Source organism: Enhydra lutris, unplaced genomic scaffold (assembly GCF_002288905.1).
Source record: "Enhydra lutris kenyoni isolate GAN:26980312 unplaced genomic scaffold, ASM228890v2 scaffoldscaffold2, whole genome shotgun sequence".
In the NCBI taxonomy this organism is placed as follows: domain Eukaryota; kingdom Metazoa; phylum Chordata; class Mammalia; order Carnivora; family Mustelidae; genus Enhydra; species Enhydra lutris.
In genome coordinates this window covers 87,421,803-87,440,155 of record NW_019154086.1, presented here as the reverse complement: position 1 = coordinate 87,440,155, position 18,353 = coordinate 87,421,803, and the positions used below count along the sequence as shown (strand labels likewise).

The 18,353-nt window shown below is 36.4% G+C and overlaps 1 protein-coding gene across 2 annotated transcripts in view; it reads right to left on the bottom strand.

The window, feature by feature from the left end:
* Positions 1-18,353, bottom strand: part of LOC111148491 (ubiquitin specific peptidase 25) — a 134,071-nt gene that overhangs the window by 103,336 nt on the left and 12,382 nt on the right. For both annotated transcript variants that reach the window (XM_022505076.1, XM_022505086.1), the window contains exons 2-3: positions 5,627-5,704; positions 2,325-2,469 (exon numbers count right to left, since the gene is read on the bottom strand). In XM_022505076.1, the coding sequence (XP_022360784.1) occupies positions 2,325-2,469; positions 5,627-5,704 (223 nt within the window). The remainder of the gene's footprint in view (positions 1-2,324; positions 2,470-5,626; positions 5,705-18,353) is intronic.

Genomic DNA, 18,353 nt, shown 5'->3' with positions numbered 1-18,353 from the left:
CTCAATGCAGAGTCCATTTGGGACTGTCTCTCCCTCTCCCTCTACCCCCTCCCCCTGCCCCGCATAGGCATGGGCATGCGATCTCTCTCTCAAATAAATAAACCTTATAAAAATTACTTGATGAGTATTTTTCAAGAGCTACACACATAAACACACACACAATTTTTAATTATCATTCATATGGGACACACACCTTCTGAAATCAGGTTTGCCTTCTCCCTAAGAGCTTCTAGTCATACCTCTTTTGTCCATAACATTTTCAGTATTCCTTGTCAAAAGTCTTGAACAGGTGTCAACATCTGGCTTAAACAATACTTGCTGACTTTACAGAGCAAATAAGACATGTTCTTTTATTTAGAAAAGTCTTACAAATCCTAATTCCCCTACCTACCTATATATATACTTCATGTCACAAAGTCAACCATCTATGTTAAAAATTCACAGCTATCAGTCTAAAATCTTGTCATCCTTTCCACTAGAACAGTGAACCATGTTTAGTCAACTTCCTGTTTCCTTCACTTTAACCAGCTGACTTCAGTTGAAAACTTTTTTCCTTTTTCTATCTAATTTCATTTTCCCCCAAGTCTCAGAAACTTAAAAGATAGATGTTATTTTCACACTCTATTTCCTCCACTATTTATACCACTTCTCTTTTTTTCTTACTTCTTACAAGCTTCTCAACCTCATTCCTTTTCATTGGTTCTGAAACAGCTTTTTTTGTGTATTATTTAAAGTAATTCAATGAACACTTTTTGAGAAACTATGCAAACTATTCTAGTGTGATGATAGGTACATCAATGGTCTTTTGTCCTGTTAAGCTTCCCATTTAGTAAGCAAGAAAGGCATAAGCAAATAATTTCAAAATAACACAGTACTCATTAAGACCCAAGTAAGCCCTGGTGCTAGAGAAGCACTTACTCCAACCTAGAAGCAAGGAGAATTATTCTAAAGCCAGAAGCTCCTGACCTAAGTCTTACAACACCAGAGGTAATTAAGCTGGGGGTAAAGGCTAGAGAGGATTCCACACAGAAGGAACAGCAAGTGTAAAGAACAAAGAAATTAAATAGCACTGGGTCAATAAGAACCCCAAGCCACCCTGAATTATCACAATTTTATGAAGTAAGAAGAGAAAAACAGTAGAAAATGAAGTCAGAGATACAGCTAGGGTCCAAACCAGTTTGTCTTGGATGTAGACATAAACAATTACGTCTGTCTCACATATATAAAACTTTTCATCACCAATATATTACCTATGTGAGGTAGGAATATTTCAGCTTTTGGCACATAAGATCAAATTTGTAAACAAAAATATTTAAATTATCCTGAAAATTTGAAGTATTTTATCAACAAACATTAAAATAATATTTACTGATAACAGTTACAAACAACCATATGAATGTGTTCTTCCTAGTTGTTTCTTAACTCTGAGAAAGTCTATAAACAAAATCAGAAGAGTGCCTGACTGAATCAGTCAGTAGAGCAGGCAACTCCTGATCTGGAGGCTGTTGAGTTCAAACCCCAGCCCGGGTGCAGAGATTACTTAAAAAATAAAATCTTTAAAAAAAAAAAAAAATTCAGATACTCTTCAAATACAAGTTAGTAACCAAACTTTTCAAACACAGAACGCATAAAAATAAATATCATTTTATAAAATAAATATATTTTATATAGTGCAGTTATTACATCATAATGATATATAGAGGTAACTAAACATATTTTGAAAAATTCAGTGCTACATACAAGCATGAACTATTCACATTATAAAGAAAAAGTAGAATCCCACATAAAACTTTCCTTATGTATGTATATATGTGTATATGTCTGTGTGATTGTGTTTACTTTATTACATGGTAATAAAACTTTATTCTAAAATCTTCATTTTGGGGAGGGGTGAGGGTTTAGGGAAGGGAAATTCTGTTAAGTGGTAAACCTATCAGTAATTAGAAACAATAGCTTACCTTCAAAAATAATACTAAGGCCTCTACCAACATTTAAAATCATAAAACAAATGTCTGTGCCCATTTAAAATCCTGGAAATGTTTGTTTCTTTCATGAGAAATCCCTATAGCTGTTCTGTATCTCAAAACAATGAATAATAAATGAAATGCTCTATGAAAGGATATATAACTCAAGTACAATCTTTCACATTTGAAATGGAGAAAACAATAATGCAGCTAATAAAAACATACACTCTTTTCAACTACACTAAAAAGAACCAAGGTTAAAGTGGTTCTTTATCCTTCACCTCTGCTTAAACAAAATATATTCCCAAGGAAAGTTTTTAATTACATTATTAAAATATTAAGAAAGAGAAGTAAACTTACTTGTGTCTGCTTGGCTTCCCACACTGATGTATCTATCATTGCCAGGAAGTGCTGTTTGGTAGTAAGTTGTTTCCTCCTGCTGAGAGGTCTTGGCATTCTTTGCAGTAAGGAAAGCCACTGCTAATTCCAAGTTTCCATTACTATCCTTCAAATATCAAGAATGGAACATCAAACATTTTGGAATAACTCCATGCATTCTTACACGATTTATTTAAATTTCTCCATAACAACTAATACTTAAATAGCAAAAATCACTTTTAGATTTGAAATCATTCTATGTGATCCTAATTTTACAAACTGATCATAAACAAAGTACATTCTATCAATAGTAATTCCTTTTTCTAATAGGACTACTAATGTAAGAATCTATTCTATAATTTCTTAGTTTCTCATTACTTTCGCTTCTCCTTAACCAAAGTCAATCACAAAACTTATATTTCTAAACAAATAAATAAACCAAAAAATGTTTTTTGGAACTTGCTATACAAAAGGATGAGAATGAATATTTGAAACAGTACTTCTGCAAAGAACAACTATAAACTTTAATATGGATGCTGAACACATACCTAGAGGCAAACATATGCAAATATCAGACTTGCAGGGAGGAAACAGCCAAAACATTCTGAAGCTTGGTAGTCCGGACAGACGCACAGAACTAGACAGAAATACTGTCAAGATGACAATCCTACCCAAACTAAGCATAAAAATTTAACATAATTCTCATCAAAAGCATATCTGGACAAAATTATTCTGAAGTTAATTTAAAAGAAAACAGATGCTAGAAAACCAAGGATTTTTATATCAGCAAAATAAGAAGAGACATGACGAGTTCTATGTCTTTATTCTCTGGAGAGTTAATAATAAATAAAACAGTAGCTCTGGGATAGCTAATTGAAATAACATTAGGAAACCCAGATATTAATAGTGAAGTGATCTTTGTAACAGAAGGCCAGAACACCTAGACTATGCAGGCCTCATGAACTTTAGCAAACACAGAGACTATAATAGGAAGCCAGTGGAGGGTTTTGGACAGAAATGACATGGTATGACTTACATTTTAAAAGGCTCATTCTGGCTGTGTGTTGAGAATAGACTATAGGAGAGAAAGGGCTAAAGCAGAGAGTCCAACATGATTTGCTATCACATTTAACGTGAGAGGTGACAGAAGGAGAAAGATTAGGATGATTCTAAGATTTGAAACCTGAGCAACTAGAAGAATGAGGTCCCCAACCCACCCCAACTCCAATTCTCGTTAGTCAGGGAAGAGAGAAAAAAAGTAAAAGTGCAGTTAGAAAAGCACCACTGCTTTAAACTTTATACTGTAAACATTATAAGACTCAGCAGCAACATAATATAATCTATAGCTAGATAAGTAAAAGAGCTGTAATGTGCAATAACAATGGCTACATTTATCGAACACTTAATATGTGCCAAGAAATGTGCTAAGAGCTTTTATATACTACCTCATATAATAATAATAAACTGAATATAACAGGGATTTCCACAACTTGAAGATCACTTACTTTGGAGGGCTAAAAATAGATTCTTAAAATAGAAGTACTGAAATCAATCAATGATGTGTTTCCCAAAAGTAGATTCCTTGTCAGTATATTACTGAGAAAGTCAACTCATTACTAAACATCTTACAGAGTTATACTGGGTAATAGTTAAGATTTAAGTGTACTGATCTCCCACTACCAGTAGTTGGTGGTAATGGAAACCAAAGTTAAAAAAACAAACAAAACAAAAAAACTATAGCACACAACCTACCTCAAAGAAAACGTGGACAACAGGTCATTTGATTAACTCTTTATGTTCATTTAATTAAACATATTCTACATGTTTCCCAAGTTAAAAAAAAGAAAAGTGTGAATTCCGCAAACTTGCCCTGACAAGGTAATGGGTATAGCCTCACACTCAGAGATACAGAATGGTAAAGGCACTTTCTGAAAACAGACTTGGAGTGACTGGGTCATAAATTGAGGTCTGACATTTTTGTTTCCTCTCCAAATACTTAACAGTTGCTTCATAAACCCTGCATTAATGCTCTGAACAGTACTGTTTCATCATTTTCCTGATAGAAAAAAAAGATGAAGCTTGGAGTAAAATCGGAAAAGTAGTGTGGCCCCCCAGGATCAGGTTGCTTGGTTCGTACTCCAGCTCTTCACACACCAGCTCCTCTGTCAACAGGGTTCCCCGGAGGACATGAGCCACATAAAATACTTTGAATAGCACCTAGTATTATAGGAGTTTAATAACCACTAGTTATTATTATCATGAGTATAATCATCTGAAAGATAAGATTATTTCTAGAAACAAATGAAGAACTTTTGGCTCAGAACCAAAAGTTACAAAATTAAACTCATCTCACGGAGCAAGTTCCAAAGGACTCAAGTTTTATGTATGCCTTGCAAGAGCAAGAATACTAGATTGCTGTTAGCCTTTAGCAGCAATACAGAAATAACCTTAAAATGCAGTTCTAGTTTTTTTTTTAAGATTTATTTATCTGAGGGGGGGGCAGGGCTGCGCCCTTGAGGGAGAGGAAAAGAGAGAAAAGCTCAAGCAGACTCCCTGCTGAGCAATGAGCCCAAGGCAGGGCTGGATCTCACTGCGCTAAGATCATGACCTGAACTGAAATCAAGAATTGGAGGTTTAACTGACTGAGCCACCCAGGTGCCCCTGCAGTTCTAGTTCTTAAACATCTCTTATTCCCTTGATCTTTTCCAGTGGACATATCCCTGTGATTTGACTCATCTGGGTTTCTCCGCGTGGAAATGTGGGAACATCAGAAAATGCAACCAAAATGATGCATTTTACTTACTGCATATACTAACCAGCTTGCTATTGAATGTTCTTAAGGTGCAATTAGTTAAATGTTAGCCAAGTTTTATTTCTCCTTGGAAAGAAAAAATGTAAGTTTCTTACCCTCTATCAATTTTCTCTCTCCTCTTCTTCCTCCCTGTATTTCTCTACTGCACCCCTCTCTACCCCCATTTAAACTCTAACATCATAGCTCTTGAGGACAATCAGCCATCGCATTTGGATTCATATCCTTTCATTTTGCGTGAGAAGTGTTCCATACAGAGAAAGATTATCTGTCACTTCAAGGTATCTTGGAACATTAGGCTGCTGAAAACTAACATGCTTAGAATCACAGCCTAAGTAAGGCTTTTACATTATGAAAGTTCTTTCCTATATCTCTATTACTATACCACAAAATGTAACTAAAAACCTTTCATATATGGTAGGCAGTAGAGGTGAGGGTGTAACTTAAACTGTATGCCGTAGAACAGAGGCCATACCTTCAAGGCTTGCTGCAGTATCTGGGCATCATTAATCCCAGTGATTTCTCTCAGCTGATTCAAAAACGTCTGCTGGTGCTAGAGAAGAAAAACCGAAATACACTTTAAAATCTGAAAATATACAAGAATAAGAAAATAAATGATCTATGGGTTTAAAAAAACAGAAAACACAAAATAAACTAGAATAGAAAACAAAAAAATATAGAACTTGACAAAGACTCAACAAATTTCACTATTTTAGGGAGATTAACCATTCTCCTGTTTCCAAAAGGGAACTTCTATTATTACTTCCCAAGAAATCTTACTGAATTAAGAGTTTCTGGCCCATTCTTCACCGCCTAATCTATTCCTCCCAACAAGAAAAGGAGTGATATGCACAATGATTAAGCCTAAGAAGAATTAAGGAAAACAGTTGTATCCACTGGGCTACTTTTACTAGGGGCTGAGGCCACTGAATGAGAAATTCTGGCAGTTCTAGCATCTCCCCCTGCTCCTAGGGTCAGCCAGCATCCATTTCCCTAGGATGTCTAAAAAAGACATGCCAAAGGACAAACCACATACTAGGTGTGTATATTACAAGATGGTGATCCTAAGATCTATTTGAGGAAAAAGAAGATCATCTCATTCTCTAATCTGTCCTAAAAGATCCCAAACAGAATTAATCATTTGCCCCCATTTGCTTCAGATCTGCTGGTCTTCATGATCTATTATACTCTGCTGGAGAGAAAAGAGAAAAAGGGATGGGATTCCACTATCAAATGCTGCTCTGAACCTCCCTAATTAAGAACCATGTTCCTTCCGACATCTCCCTATTTCTTTAAACAAGTTCCCTAAAACTGTAAGACAGCACCACGAAATAAAGAAAGCTCAATGGAAATGAAGTGTAAAAGAAGTCATCACTAGAATAAAAGAACCTGCTAAAATCTTTCTTGAAAACGTTTTACATTCATCTCAGTAATAAACCAGTCAAGAATCCTCAACAGATGATAAAACTAGGGGGTAAAAATCTGATGGAAAATAAAATAGTTACATAGTTTCAAACTCTATTCCTACAAATTATAAAGGGAGAAAGAGTATAACTTTATAATGAAGAAACATGACAAATACCACCTCGATCAAATAATCAGATTTAATATTACCAATACTGGGATAAAATGACAGCATATGCTGCCTGATATTGTAGGATACACCAAGATGACAATACCACCTATGGTGCCCCTGCCCGAAATGCATAACTGGAATCTAATCTTGTGGAAGCATCAGACAAATCCAAACTGAGGGACATTTTACCAAGTAATTACTCTGTTATCTTTAAAATGCTTATGTCATAAAAGACAAAGAGTGAGTTTCTAGATTAAAGGAGACCAAAAAAAGGCCTGGTAATCAAATGTGGGAAAACAAACTGCATCTAACACTATGCTATACAGGACATTCCTGGGATAACTGGAGAAATATGAATATGAACTATTTAGTAATAATATTGAATTAATATTAAATTCCTGAATTTGATAACTGCCCTATAGTTATGTAAGAAAATATCTATTTTTCTTAGGAAATACAACCTGAAATATTTTAAATTTCAAAGGGGCACTATATCTGCAATTTACTCCCATATAGTTAAAAAAAAAAAGTTGTAGAAGTTCTTTGTACTATCTTGCAACTTTAAATTTAAAATTACTTTATTATAAGGTTTTAAGATATTCTGTATACAGATGTTAATGTTCTAACCGTAAAATGTGCATTTTAAAACATACTCGACAATTTTTTTTTTAAGATTTTATTTATTTATTTGACAGAGATCACAAGTAGGCAAAGAGGCAGGCAGAAAAAAGGCGGGGAGGCGGGAGCAGGCTTCCCGCCCAGCAGAGAGCCTGATGCGGGGCTCAATCTCAGGACCCTGAGACCATGACCTGAGCCGAAGGCAGAGAGGCTTAATCCACTGAGCCACCCAGGCGCCCCACATACTTGGACAATTTAAATATGCATAACAAATACACCTTCAGAGTTGAAGGGTCCTAAACAAATTACAAAATGTAATAAAAAAAATAAAAAGCAAACTGAAAATCAGGTTTGAGGTAACCGTCATCCAAATATCTTTTATAGAAACCACATGTATAAGCTAGAAATTACATTCAACTACATGTAACAGAGTCCCATCTAAATAGTAGCTTCAACATACTGCAGTGTCTGTTTTTCCTAACATAATTAGACTGGAGGTGGGCAATCCAGATTTGATAAGACCTCCTACATGTTAAAAAAGACCTAAGCTCCTTCTGTCTTCCCACTGAACACTCTTATATGTGACATTCATCAAACGTCTGTCTCTCGATGTCTCCTCCTCAAGCACCCGGTACAAGTTCCAGGGAGGATAAAGGGAAGGGCACAAGACAAAGGGCATAAGCCAAAACAGTCTGACTGCTTTAAGAAGACCCATTCAGTGACTTCCACTTAAAGCTTCCTTGAGCGGAACAAAATGGCATGGCCACTCATAGTTGCAAAGAAGGTTGGGAAACATATTTTTCAGCTAGGCAAAAAGGCACTTTGAAAATGAAATCAAGGTTCTGTTTGTGAAGAAAAGCAAATAATGTATATTAGATAAACATGGGCAGTATCCATCATGCCATCAATGAATTTTCATTTCCAACAACCTTATTAAAGAGCTGAAATAACCAAGACTATCTAAAAATAAAATAAAAATAATAGCATATAAACAAGGTCATATAAAATGCCAGAAATAAAATAGTTGATTAAAAAAAATCAAACGATCAAGCTTAGGGATGAAAAAGAACTCTCCTCAAACTTGTCAACTTCCCTATGTTCATTTAAAATAGTACCAATAACTAGCAAATGGAACCATGACTAAGTTACTCAATACCAAACATCACAATGTTAAAGATGTAGAAAAATTTTACAGAAATTCTTATCTAAGGTTTCATTTTATTGAACATAAAAAACTTGGAAGATTTTATATGCTTCTCTGTAATCTCACCACTCCATTCTTTACAAGGAACATTATTTCCCTCAACTGCAAATTACCTGGTCATGGATCAGGGAAAGACTACTGAACACTTCCCCCAAATCAGTCACTTATACAAACATTACCAGCTATTATTTACAATGCTGGAAAAGTGGAAACAATACAAACATCCTCACACTAAGGAAGTGGTTCTAAACTTTAATGTGCAGAAGAATGACCCGATGAGTTTGATAACAAACAAGATTCTCGGTCCCAGCCCCAGAGACAGTGATTCCAGAGGGGTTAGGGCTGATGGCTAAGGGATCTGCATTTTTAATAAGTATCTCAGATGATTTTTTATATAGATGGACTTAGAGGCATAGTTTGAGTCAAGCAAACAAGTGCATATTTTTAAATAGCAAATATATAACCTATATAGATTATCTTCACAAAATCATATTAAGCTAAAATGATGGAACACAAAATAGTATACCCACTAACAACTACAAGTAAAATGTAAACAGGAAAATAAAGCTCAGAAAAGATTACAAGGGCCCATGTTAGACTCCCAATTCTCTTATCTCTGTATCTACACCCTTTGCCACTTTTAATTTCCTCCCACTAGACAGATAATTTCCTTGCTGCATTGATGATGGGCTTAGCCATGTGACATGCTTTGACCAATGACATATTAAAGACAGTCATGCAGACATTAAATGTATTTGCATGACTGGGCTTCCCTCCTGAACTTCTGTAGCTTCCTTAAGAAGAACATGACCCTGGGTAGCCCACTTGCCCCAGAAGAATGAGGCACCTGTGGAGAAGAGCCACCCTAACCGAGCTGAAAATTGGTGAACATGATGAACGTATTTTGGTATACCACTAACTTTTGGAGTAGCCTATTATGGTAAGAGTTGACTGACAGTGTGTTTTTTAAATTTAAAATTATTTAAATTTTAATAAAATAGCATTTTATTAAAGAGAAGCAACATCTTTGAAATTTTATAGCTTGTAGCTGTAATTTGATGTTTTGTTTATCTTTCACAGTACAGTCAACTGAATATCTTAGAAAAAAAAATAATCCAGGTGTATCTCTAGCATAGTTCATGATCTCATGAATTTTGATGGAAAATGAAATAAGGAAGAGAAAATGACTGGGATGGAGTAGAAGGCTGAGTGTGAAGGAGAAAAGGTGGAAAAAACTTTCTTAGTTGGGTTAGCAAAAAATGGGAGAGAGATCAGAAGAGGTAAGCTATGAGAAAAATTCTAAGTTTATGGCACAGAAGGCATCGCATTTGTGGTTTTCTCCTTTGTCACAGGCATCTTCCAGCTGTGCTTTTCCTGTCTTTGAAAACCTGCACCTTCATTTCCTACAATTATATGTTTTTCTTGTTGCTATTTCTGTTGTAATTAAGACCCTGGTCTTTCGTTCAAGGTTTGCACCTTTCTAATTATCACACTTCTGGTCTGCAGACACCCTGCTCCTCAACTAAAAATGTCCTGCACATGGGTTCTCTCCTCCTGGACTAGCAACTTTCGATCCAAGATGGATCCAACCCACTCCCTCTCCAGAGCTCATTTTCTGAGCTCTGAGGTCTTTTTTGTATGAATTTATATACTAAAGTATAAGGAGGAGGATGCAATCTGTTCACACTGCTGGACCAAGAAAGGCAAGACACAATGTTCAAAGAAATTCAGCAACTGCAAACACCACAGAAATCAATAAGCTAACAAGCCAAGACTTCATGCAGACCTTCCAATTCCTTCCTCAATGTTATTTTTATCACATGATTACATCTTTAAGTGCCCACTATGCGCAAAATACAGTACTATACACACTTCTGGGTAAAGGAAGCATCAGTAATTCCAATATAAATTAAGACTCAGAGAGTTCTACAGAAATTCTCTCCCTCCCCAATTGAACCTAGCTAATGCTGGGTCTGTTTTAAATCTGTTTCAGTAAATATACAGCATATGTAACACTGAGAATGCAAAAAAAAAAAAAAAAAAGGAATCACTTACTGGCTTAGACCAAAAAAAGAAGATAAGCATTTATTATGTTCTTGCTGTATGCCAAGTGTTTTGAGTGCTTCCAGTTTATAACCTCACTTAATATGAGCACACATGCACACATGTGTGCGCACACACACCCTCCAAAAAGTTACTCTCGTTTCATAGCTAACAAAGGCTTCAAGAGATTATTAAGTACAGAGACAGGAATGAAAACAGGTTTTTCAAATTCCACAGTCTGTGCCCTTTCCATATTTTCTCTATATTTCATTTTGGAGATTAAAGATTCAGTGAAAAATGAAAACTCAGTGCAAAAATGCAATACCATCGTCTATGTAAAATACTTAAATAATGGCACAAAAAAAGTGGAGCACCACTAACTACACGGCAGTAAAACTTTCTACATTAAGGGGCAAATGATTCACAAGTCAGTCAATGGCTCCTGAATTTCCAAATACATATAAAACCTAGTTTAGTGAAAAAGAAAGAAAGCCAAAGGTTTCCATCTTCAGGGGGAAAAAAATGGCAAACTCCTAGAATAACCTCTAAAAACACTTTCGAGTTTTTTTTAAGAAAAAGAGGGGAAAATCGTAATCTGATAGAAAATCCCAAGGCATTCTTAAATTTCAGGATCACATTCTCTAAAGCACTGCTAGGCACCATGTGGTATTTTAGTCACCTATCAATGAAAGGATTAATCATACTACTGCCTTTAAGGCACACGACCATACACACAGCTACTTTTGCAAATATCTTCTGGATCTACCTGGTAAGACTAAACTGTCCTAGTTCATGTTATCTCTTCCCATAACAAGAAATCCCCATACTTCCTAGACAGATAATTCCAAACACATAAATCTGTCCTTCATGTGGCTTCTTTGTGAGCCGCAAACCTGCCTCTGCCTCTACCAACGATATAACCCAAAACAAAACAAAACACAAACATATTTCACCAGATTGAGGACACTGGGAACAACCTTCAAAGCACACTAGGCTCTTCCAATAATGTATGGGAGCAATTCTATGCTAGAATCACATGGATTTTAAAAGATACCATCTATTTCACATTCTATCCTTATCTATCAACCCAAATTTACGTACCAGTTTCCTTCTGTTAAAGTTGGAGGGTCTCCTGGCACTTACCACAGATTACAATAATACACCATGGTTAACCACTAGACTCTAAGTCTCAAGAGAGCACAGACTATTTTGCTCATCAATGTGCTCCTGGTAACTAATGCAGCATCTGGCATGTGGTAGGCACTTGATAAATATTGACTGAATAAATAACTATAGCAAAGTTTGCAGAAATGAATTGGAGTAAGTCAGGTCATAGGCCTTGAACTCATCCACAGGAAAAAACATACTAACTGATTACTGAAGACAGAACAAGAAGTATACATAAATCAGGTCCACTTACTAAACAAATATTCCACACCCTCTTACAGTCTATCTAGAATCCCACAGAAAGCTTCATTTTCTAGTTCTGGTCTTATCAACCCTACTTGAATGTGAGTGTACAGTAAAATTTGTTGAAATTTTCAATTGCAAATAATCTAGACAGTAACTCTATAATGGCTGGGGTAATCCTGTATCTTCTAGCATCATAGAGTCAAGGCTTATCTCAATCTTTTTGGAAATAGCAGTACAAAAAATTAATTATATACCTCTATGGGTGTATAATTCTGAAGGCATGCATTTTTATTTTTCACTATTTACTATTTCGCTATTTACTATTTTTCACTATTCATTATTTACTATTTCACACTTAGGCTTAAATATTCCAGAACTTCTGATTTTAGAAAAATTTTCCCTATCATTTTATAGAATCCCAGAGCCACAAATGATCTTAAGCATTCGTGTAATAAAATTTAAAAAAAAAAAAAAAAAGAGGAAGAAGAAAAGTAAAGAGACAGGTAGCTAAGAGCAATCGATATAGTTGGTTTTTCCCACCTTTCCTCACCTCAGTCCATTTTCTTACCTGCCACCCCAACTCTTCAATCAATCTAATAGCTGCATGATATCCAGGTCCCTAATAGCAGCCCCCATCCTTATTAGCTAGCAGATAACAGAAATACATCATAAACAGATATTCTAAATGCACTTTCCCCAAAAAAACTGTTACACAGCACTGTAAGTTCATATAGAGTTAAATACATTTCCAGGCCAAATAAGAACCCAACACCATGAAACATAGTTTCTGTGAGGATATGCATTCCAAAACCCCAACTATCCCATTCTTTTGGGATAGACAATGTTTTTAAATTAGAGTGCCTTATTCTGTAAAACATCTGGGTAAACAAAAGTTTTGTGAATCAAATCGTATCTTTGAACTATATGATCTGAAGTTTAAATAAAATATATCGTCATATTATCTCTAGTTTCTACACTTAAATTTTCCTAATGAACTTGGGAGTCCAAAAATAAAATCCCTTATACTAATAAAATAAATACACTCTACATAGAACTCTCAAACTAGAATACTATATAATTCCTCACAACTATACGTGTCACAGTTAACTCCTTTGTTTTTTTTTTTTTTAAAGATTTTATTTATTTATTTGTCAGAGACGGAGAGAGAGTGAGCGAGCACAGGCAGACAGAGAGGCAGGCAGAGGCAGAGGGAGAAGCAGGCTCCCTGCCGAGCAAGGAGCCCGATGTGGGACTCGATCCCAGGACGCTGGGATCATGACCTGAGCCGAAGGCAGCTGCTTAACCAACTGAGCCACCCAGGTGTCCTGAGTTAACTCCTTTGTTAAAGCAAATACAATTTGTGGTCATACTCATTACAGACATAATGCACCCTACTGACTATTAGGAAGTCCAATCATCGAGACATAGTGCTAAGTTTAATAAAGCATATACTCTAAACAACTTTCTTTTTCAGTCCTATAAAGCTATTTGCATCAATGTCCCAGTCTTCAGCACCTCAGCAAACATGTCCATCACCCAATGGACTTCTATCACATCTACAGCAAGAACTGAAACTCAGTCTGAGGGCAAACCTCTCCCAAATTTACTCCTTCCATTATTCTTTAGTTTTCTTTACATTTTTGTAGCCAATCATATGTTACTGGTGAATACTTCCCTATACTAAACTTTACCTATTCCAATTACTGTGTGGTTTCTATATCCAAATTGGACCCTTATTAATAGAGCTTCCTTAAAAGCAATTTTTATATTCTAACAATACATTAGTGATGTAATTCTGTATTTTTAAGGAAATAAGGCTCAAAAATAATTAGGAAGGGAAAAACTAACCATATATGCTAAGTTCTTGCCTAGAACTGCCATTAACAGAGCACTTGTTTTTTTAACTGAGCACTTATTAAAAGTATGGAAGGCACTAGAGATTTCAATACATAGGTATGATTGACTAAATCTTTGGCCATCGGTGACTGAACTCAATCTACAGCCCCTCTCCTGGCCACTGGCCTAGGGAGTGGGCTGAAAATTCCAACCCTCTAATCACAGTGGTTGGTTTTCTGAGGTTGGTTTTAGAAGGAGTTAACTCATCAGCATACAAAAGACAGTAAATTCCAAGGATTCTACAGGCTCTGTGACAGGAACCTGGGAAAAAGACTAAATATTTATTTTTTATTATATCATATCTAGCCACATGAAGCTACTGGTAGATAACAGATGGCACCAAATTCTTCTGTTTGTTTTCCCGTGTTCATGGACTTCCCTACCTAGAACGATACTGTCAATCTACCTAGTAGTCTTTCCTTTCATTTCAACCACGCCCTCCTCGACAAAGCCTTTCCTATTCTTAGATCCTCTTCTTCAACCTACCGGTACATCTTATAAATACTTCATTTAACTTGGAATATCATATATGCATTTCTGACGTGTCCCACCACCACCAAACTATAAGCTTTCTGGGTACTACTTACTTCTCAATCTGCTTCAAAGAAATAATAATTAAATGCACAGACATGATAACGAGATGAATGAGTAGTAAGCATAAATGTACGACAGGCAACTGAAAACCTGAAACAAGAGTTTATCTAATGGTATAACATTTAATTAATTTTGAATATACAAACTTAGTACTAATGAACATATAGAGTGAGAAAATACATGATCTCTCAAAGACAGCTTACAAAGGAAGGCAGAAAATCAAAGACTAAACCTTAGAAAATCCCCCCAGTTAGGAAGTACAAACACACAGTATCGTATTAGCAGCCAAATTTTACTGTACAACACAGCCCAAATGTGAAGAATTTAAATACATGTACTGACAGTTCACAGAGCAAAAACGGACAAACTCACAGAAATCTTGCCCAATAGCTGGGCCTATATGCTATCTTTCTACCCAATAATTCTCAACATTTTTGTGTTTGTAATATGCATTCAAATACTAAATATTTTTGGCAACACACTTGAGAAGGTTTAAAACCTTCACCATAAGAAACTACAACTCCTAAGGCAGCTAGCAATAATTACAACACATTATTACTCCAATACATAATACTATCTCAAAGTGTCTGCAAAAGCAGTTATCACAACACATAGTAGTATCTCACCCTCTTGATTGTCCAGGCCCCAAGATATGTTCACAAGGCAAAGTACTCACGGGTTTTAATAAATAATATTTATCGGGCACTAACTTAAAAGTAAGCTGTAATTGTTACCTCTTATTTGCAGGAAGTATATTCCACTTTGCACTAAACCATACAACCTGTTTTTAAGTTCAACATTCTGCTTCAAAGACTCTGTAATAATTACATTTACAGAGCTTTAGCAAAAAATAAAAAGACAAAAATAAAGTGTGACCAAACATGGAGGTACATCTGTGAAGATTTTACAACAAAAAGACTGAGAACACCACTCTAAGACAATGGCTATCAACTGACTACCAGGGTCACAAAAGTAATGTAGATGACAGCAGCAGTAAAATCTACTTCCAAAGCTTAATAATAATATCTTACAAGAATGTCCTGATACACATATATTAATGTCCTTGGTTGAAGCTGCAAGTGCTTAAGTTAGCTTCTGTAAAAAACTCCCATCTGTCAAGTTAACTTTGTTAATCTAAATTTAACTAATTTTCTAGCTTTGCTTACATCTAAGTTATTAGTTGATTTTTGGTTTTAGTGCATAAGAGCCATACAATAGAACATAATAAATTTATGCCTAGTTATATTTATGCAAACTTCAGTAAAGTGATATAAAAAAAAAAAAATACTTCGAGAGTCCCAGAGACCTGTTTTCCTTTAAAAAGGCCCAAAATCAAGAAAAAAAATTTTGTCATCAGGTGAAGTATTAATGGGGAGAAAGAAGAACTTTTCAATAAAGTCGGTTTTCCGGAAGGAAAAAGTTAATTTGGCCACCTACTCAAGGTGTAAAATCAAATCCTAGTGGAATAAGACTTAAATACTAGGGTAAAACAAGAAAAACAGTAGAGGGCAATAAAAGAGATTATCTTTATAAAGTAGTAAATTGGGGGTCCGGGGGCACGCCTGGGTGGCTTAGTCCCTTAAGGGTCTTCCTTTGGCTCAGGTCATCTCAGGGTCTGGTTATCAAGTCCTGCACTGGACTCCTGCTCCTTGCTCAGCAACAAGTCTGCTTCTCCCTCTTCCTCTTCCTCTGTGATCTCTCACTCTCTCTCACTCTCAATGAATAAAATCGTAAAAAAAAAAAAAAAAAAAAAAACCAGGGTATGGAAGTTCAAGGCAACTAATTACAAATGAGACTAAATTAAAATAAACTTCTGTTCATGAAAGGGATCCATAAAGAGAGTAAAAAGACCTCCTGAAATGGGAAAAGATACAAAACACATTAAAAAAAGTATTTAGACTATAACAGACTCCTTCAAATTAAAAAAAAAAAAAGTAAAACCAACCCAAAGAAACAAATGTGAATTTCACAGAAAAAAAAAAAATCTCAATGGTCCATTAAGATGTAAATGAATAACTTACCAGCAATAGAACACTTCTGGTGTATCCAGAAGTATAAGCGAACTACAAGACAAAGGTTCATTTATTTCATATGAATCTTGACTCTTACATCTCAGAACACACAAAAAAGTAAACTCTACATAGATCAGACACCTCAATGTAAATGCTAATAAAACATTTTAAAAGAAAACACAGGAAAAAATTTTATAAAGTTTAAGAAAATTAGGTCAAAGCACTACCTATGGAAGAAAAAAAATAGGACAATGAACATCAATGTTAAAATATTTAGACTTCAAAAAACTGGTAAGAAAATAAAAAGACAAGCTACATACACATTAAGAAAAAATATATACATATAATGAAAGAAACTTTCAGAATATATAAATTCCTACAATTCAACAGCAACATACAAATTATTTGTACATGATATAAACATGATCAGTAAGGAAAACATGGAGGCAGTGGGTTCCCAGTACTTCCCCACCACACCCCCAGGCCTGACTCCCTACCCTCCCACAGCCCCACTCCCTCTTCTCTATGGAGAGCCCCTTGAAATCCTAATGCAGCAGTAAGAGGAAGAGCAAAGGTTCTGTAGGTCAGCCCCCTCCCTTTGTACATTAAACCCAGAGAGCTTTGAGCTCTACAGCAATTCTGGCAGTTCCCAGGGTACAAGGTCCCTGATCACCGCAAGCACAGTCTAGAATGCACAGAAGGCATTCACTTCCATCAGAAAACTATAAACCCTGAGGCTAGAGTTTGCCTGAGCCAACCTCCAACTTCAAGATGGCCAAGAGTAAGCCAATGGCAACACCAAATAAAATCAATATTCACAGAGACCTAGGACCATACCTCCTCACACAGGACCCATGCCCTGAGGGGGTTACCCTGGTTCCCACAGCCCCAGAAATCTAGGCTTCCTACCAAGAGTTGAACCCAGCCATCTCCTACGCTGCCTTCATCTATCCAGCCAGAGCTGCAACAGGCTCCAGTGCAAGGGTGCCCTTCTCCTAAAAAGTCACCAGCAAGAATAGAAACACATACCATCCATCTTCTGTTAGTTCTGCAGTCTTATCACTGAACTGAGGACCTGGTCCCACTGGGGAAGAAACCCAGAAGTTAGTTCTGAGAATCCATATGGTGTGACCAAAATAGGCAAAAAGAGTATCCACTGACCCCAGGAGGCCTGTGCAGAGAGCTGCTGCTTCTAAAAATTGAGCATTTTAAACCTGAGACACTGGACTGCTGCTAGTTTCCTTTAAATCTTTCTTAGCCCTGCTCTGCCCCACAGTCTAAGGCCTCATGCGAAGACTTTAAGGGCATTCTTGATGAGAAACCCAGACCAGCTCAGAGGCCTCAGTGGAGGATACAGCAAACCCCGCACCCCAGCTCAAAGTTGTTTCTGTAGCTCTACCCCACAGAAAGCAGATATTTGATTTTGCATGTATTTTGGCATGAACCGTAACATACACACCTGTGTATATGGGAGTGTACCACTGGTTCTCACATTAGTGTTACCACAGTAATGGACTTTTGCAGCTAATGCTTCTTCATTCCGGTCCCTCTCTCCACACTGCTCCCCCACACCCAGCTTCACTGAGAACCTAGCTCTCAGCCAATCCTGCCCTCAGGCCAAGTACCGTCACCTCTACCTCACCCACTTCCAGGCTGAACAGCACCAACAAAAACCCAGCAAGCAGGAGCTGTTTCCTTTTCCAGCTCAAAACAGGCTCTTCTTTCTTGTTCTCTCATGGACCAAAAACAGTAAGAAAAGTCTTTCTGACCCAAGTGTTTACCTCTCCACAGTTCAGCCCACCCATCACTGGTCCTCCAAGTTCTTTCTAAATTCCCAAACCAACTA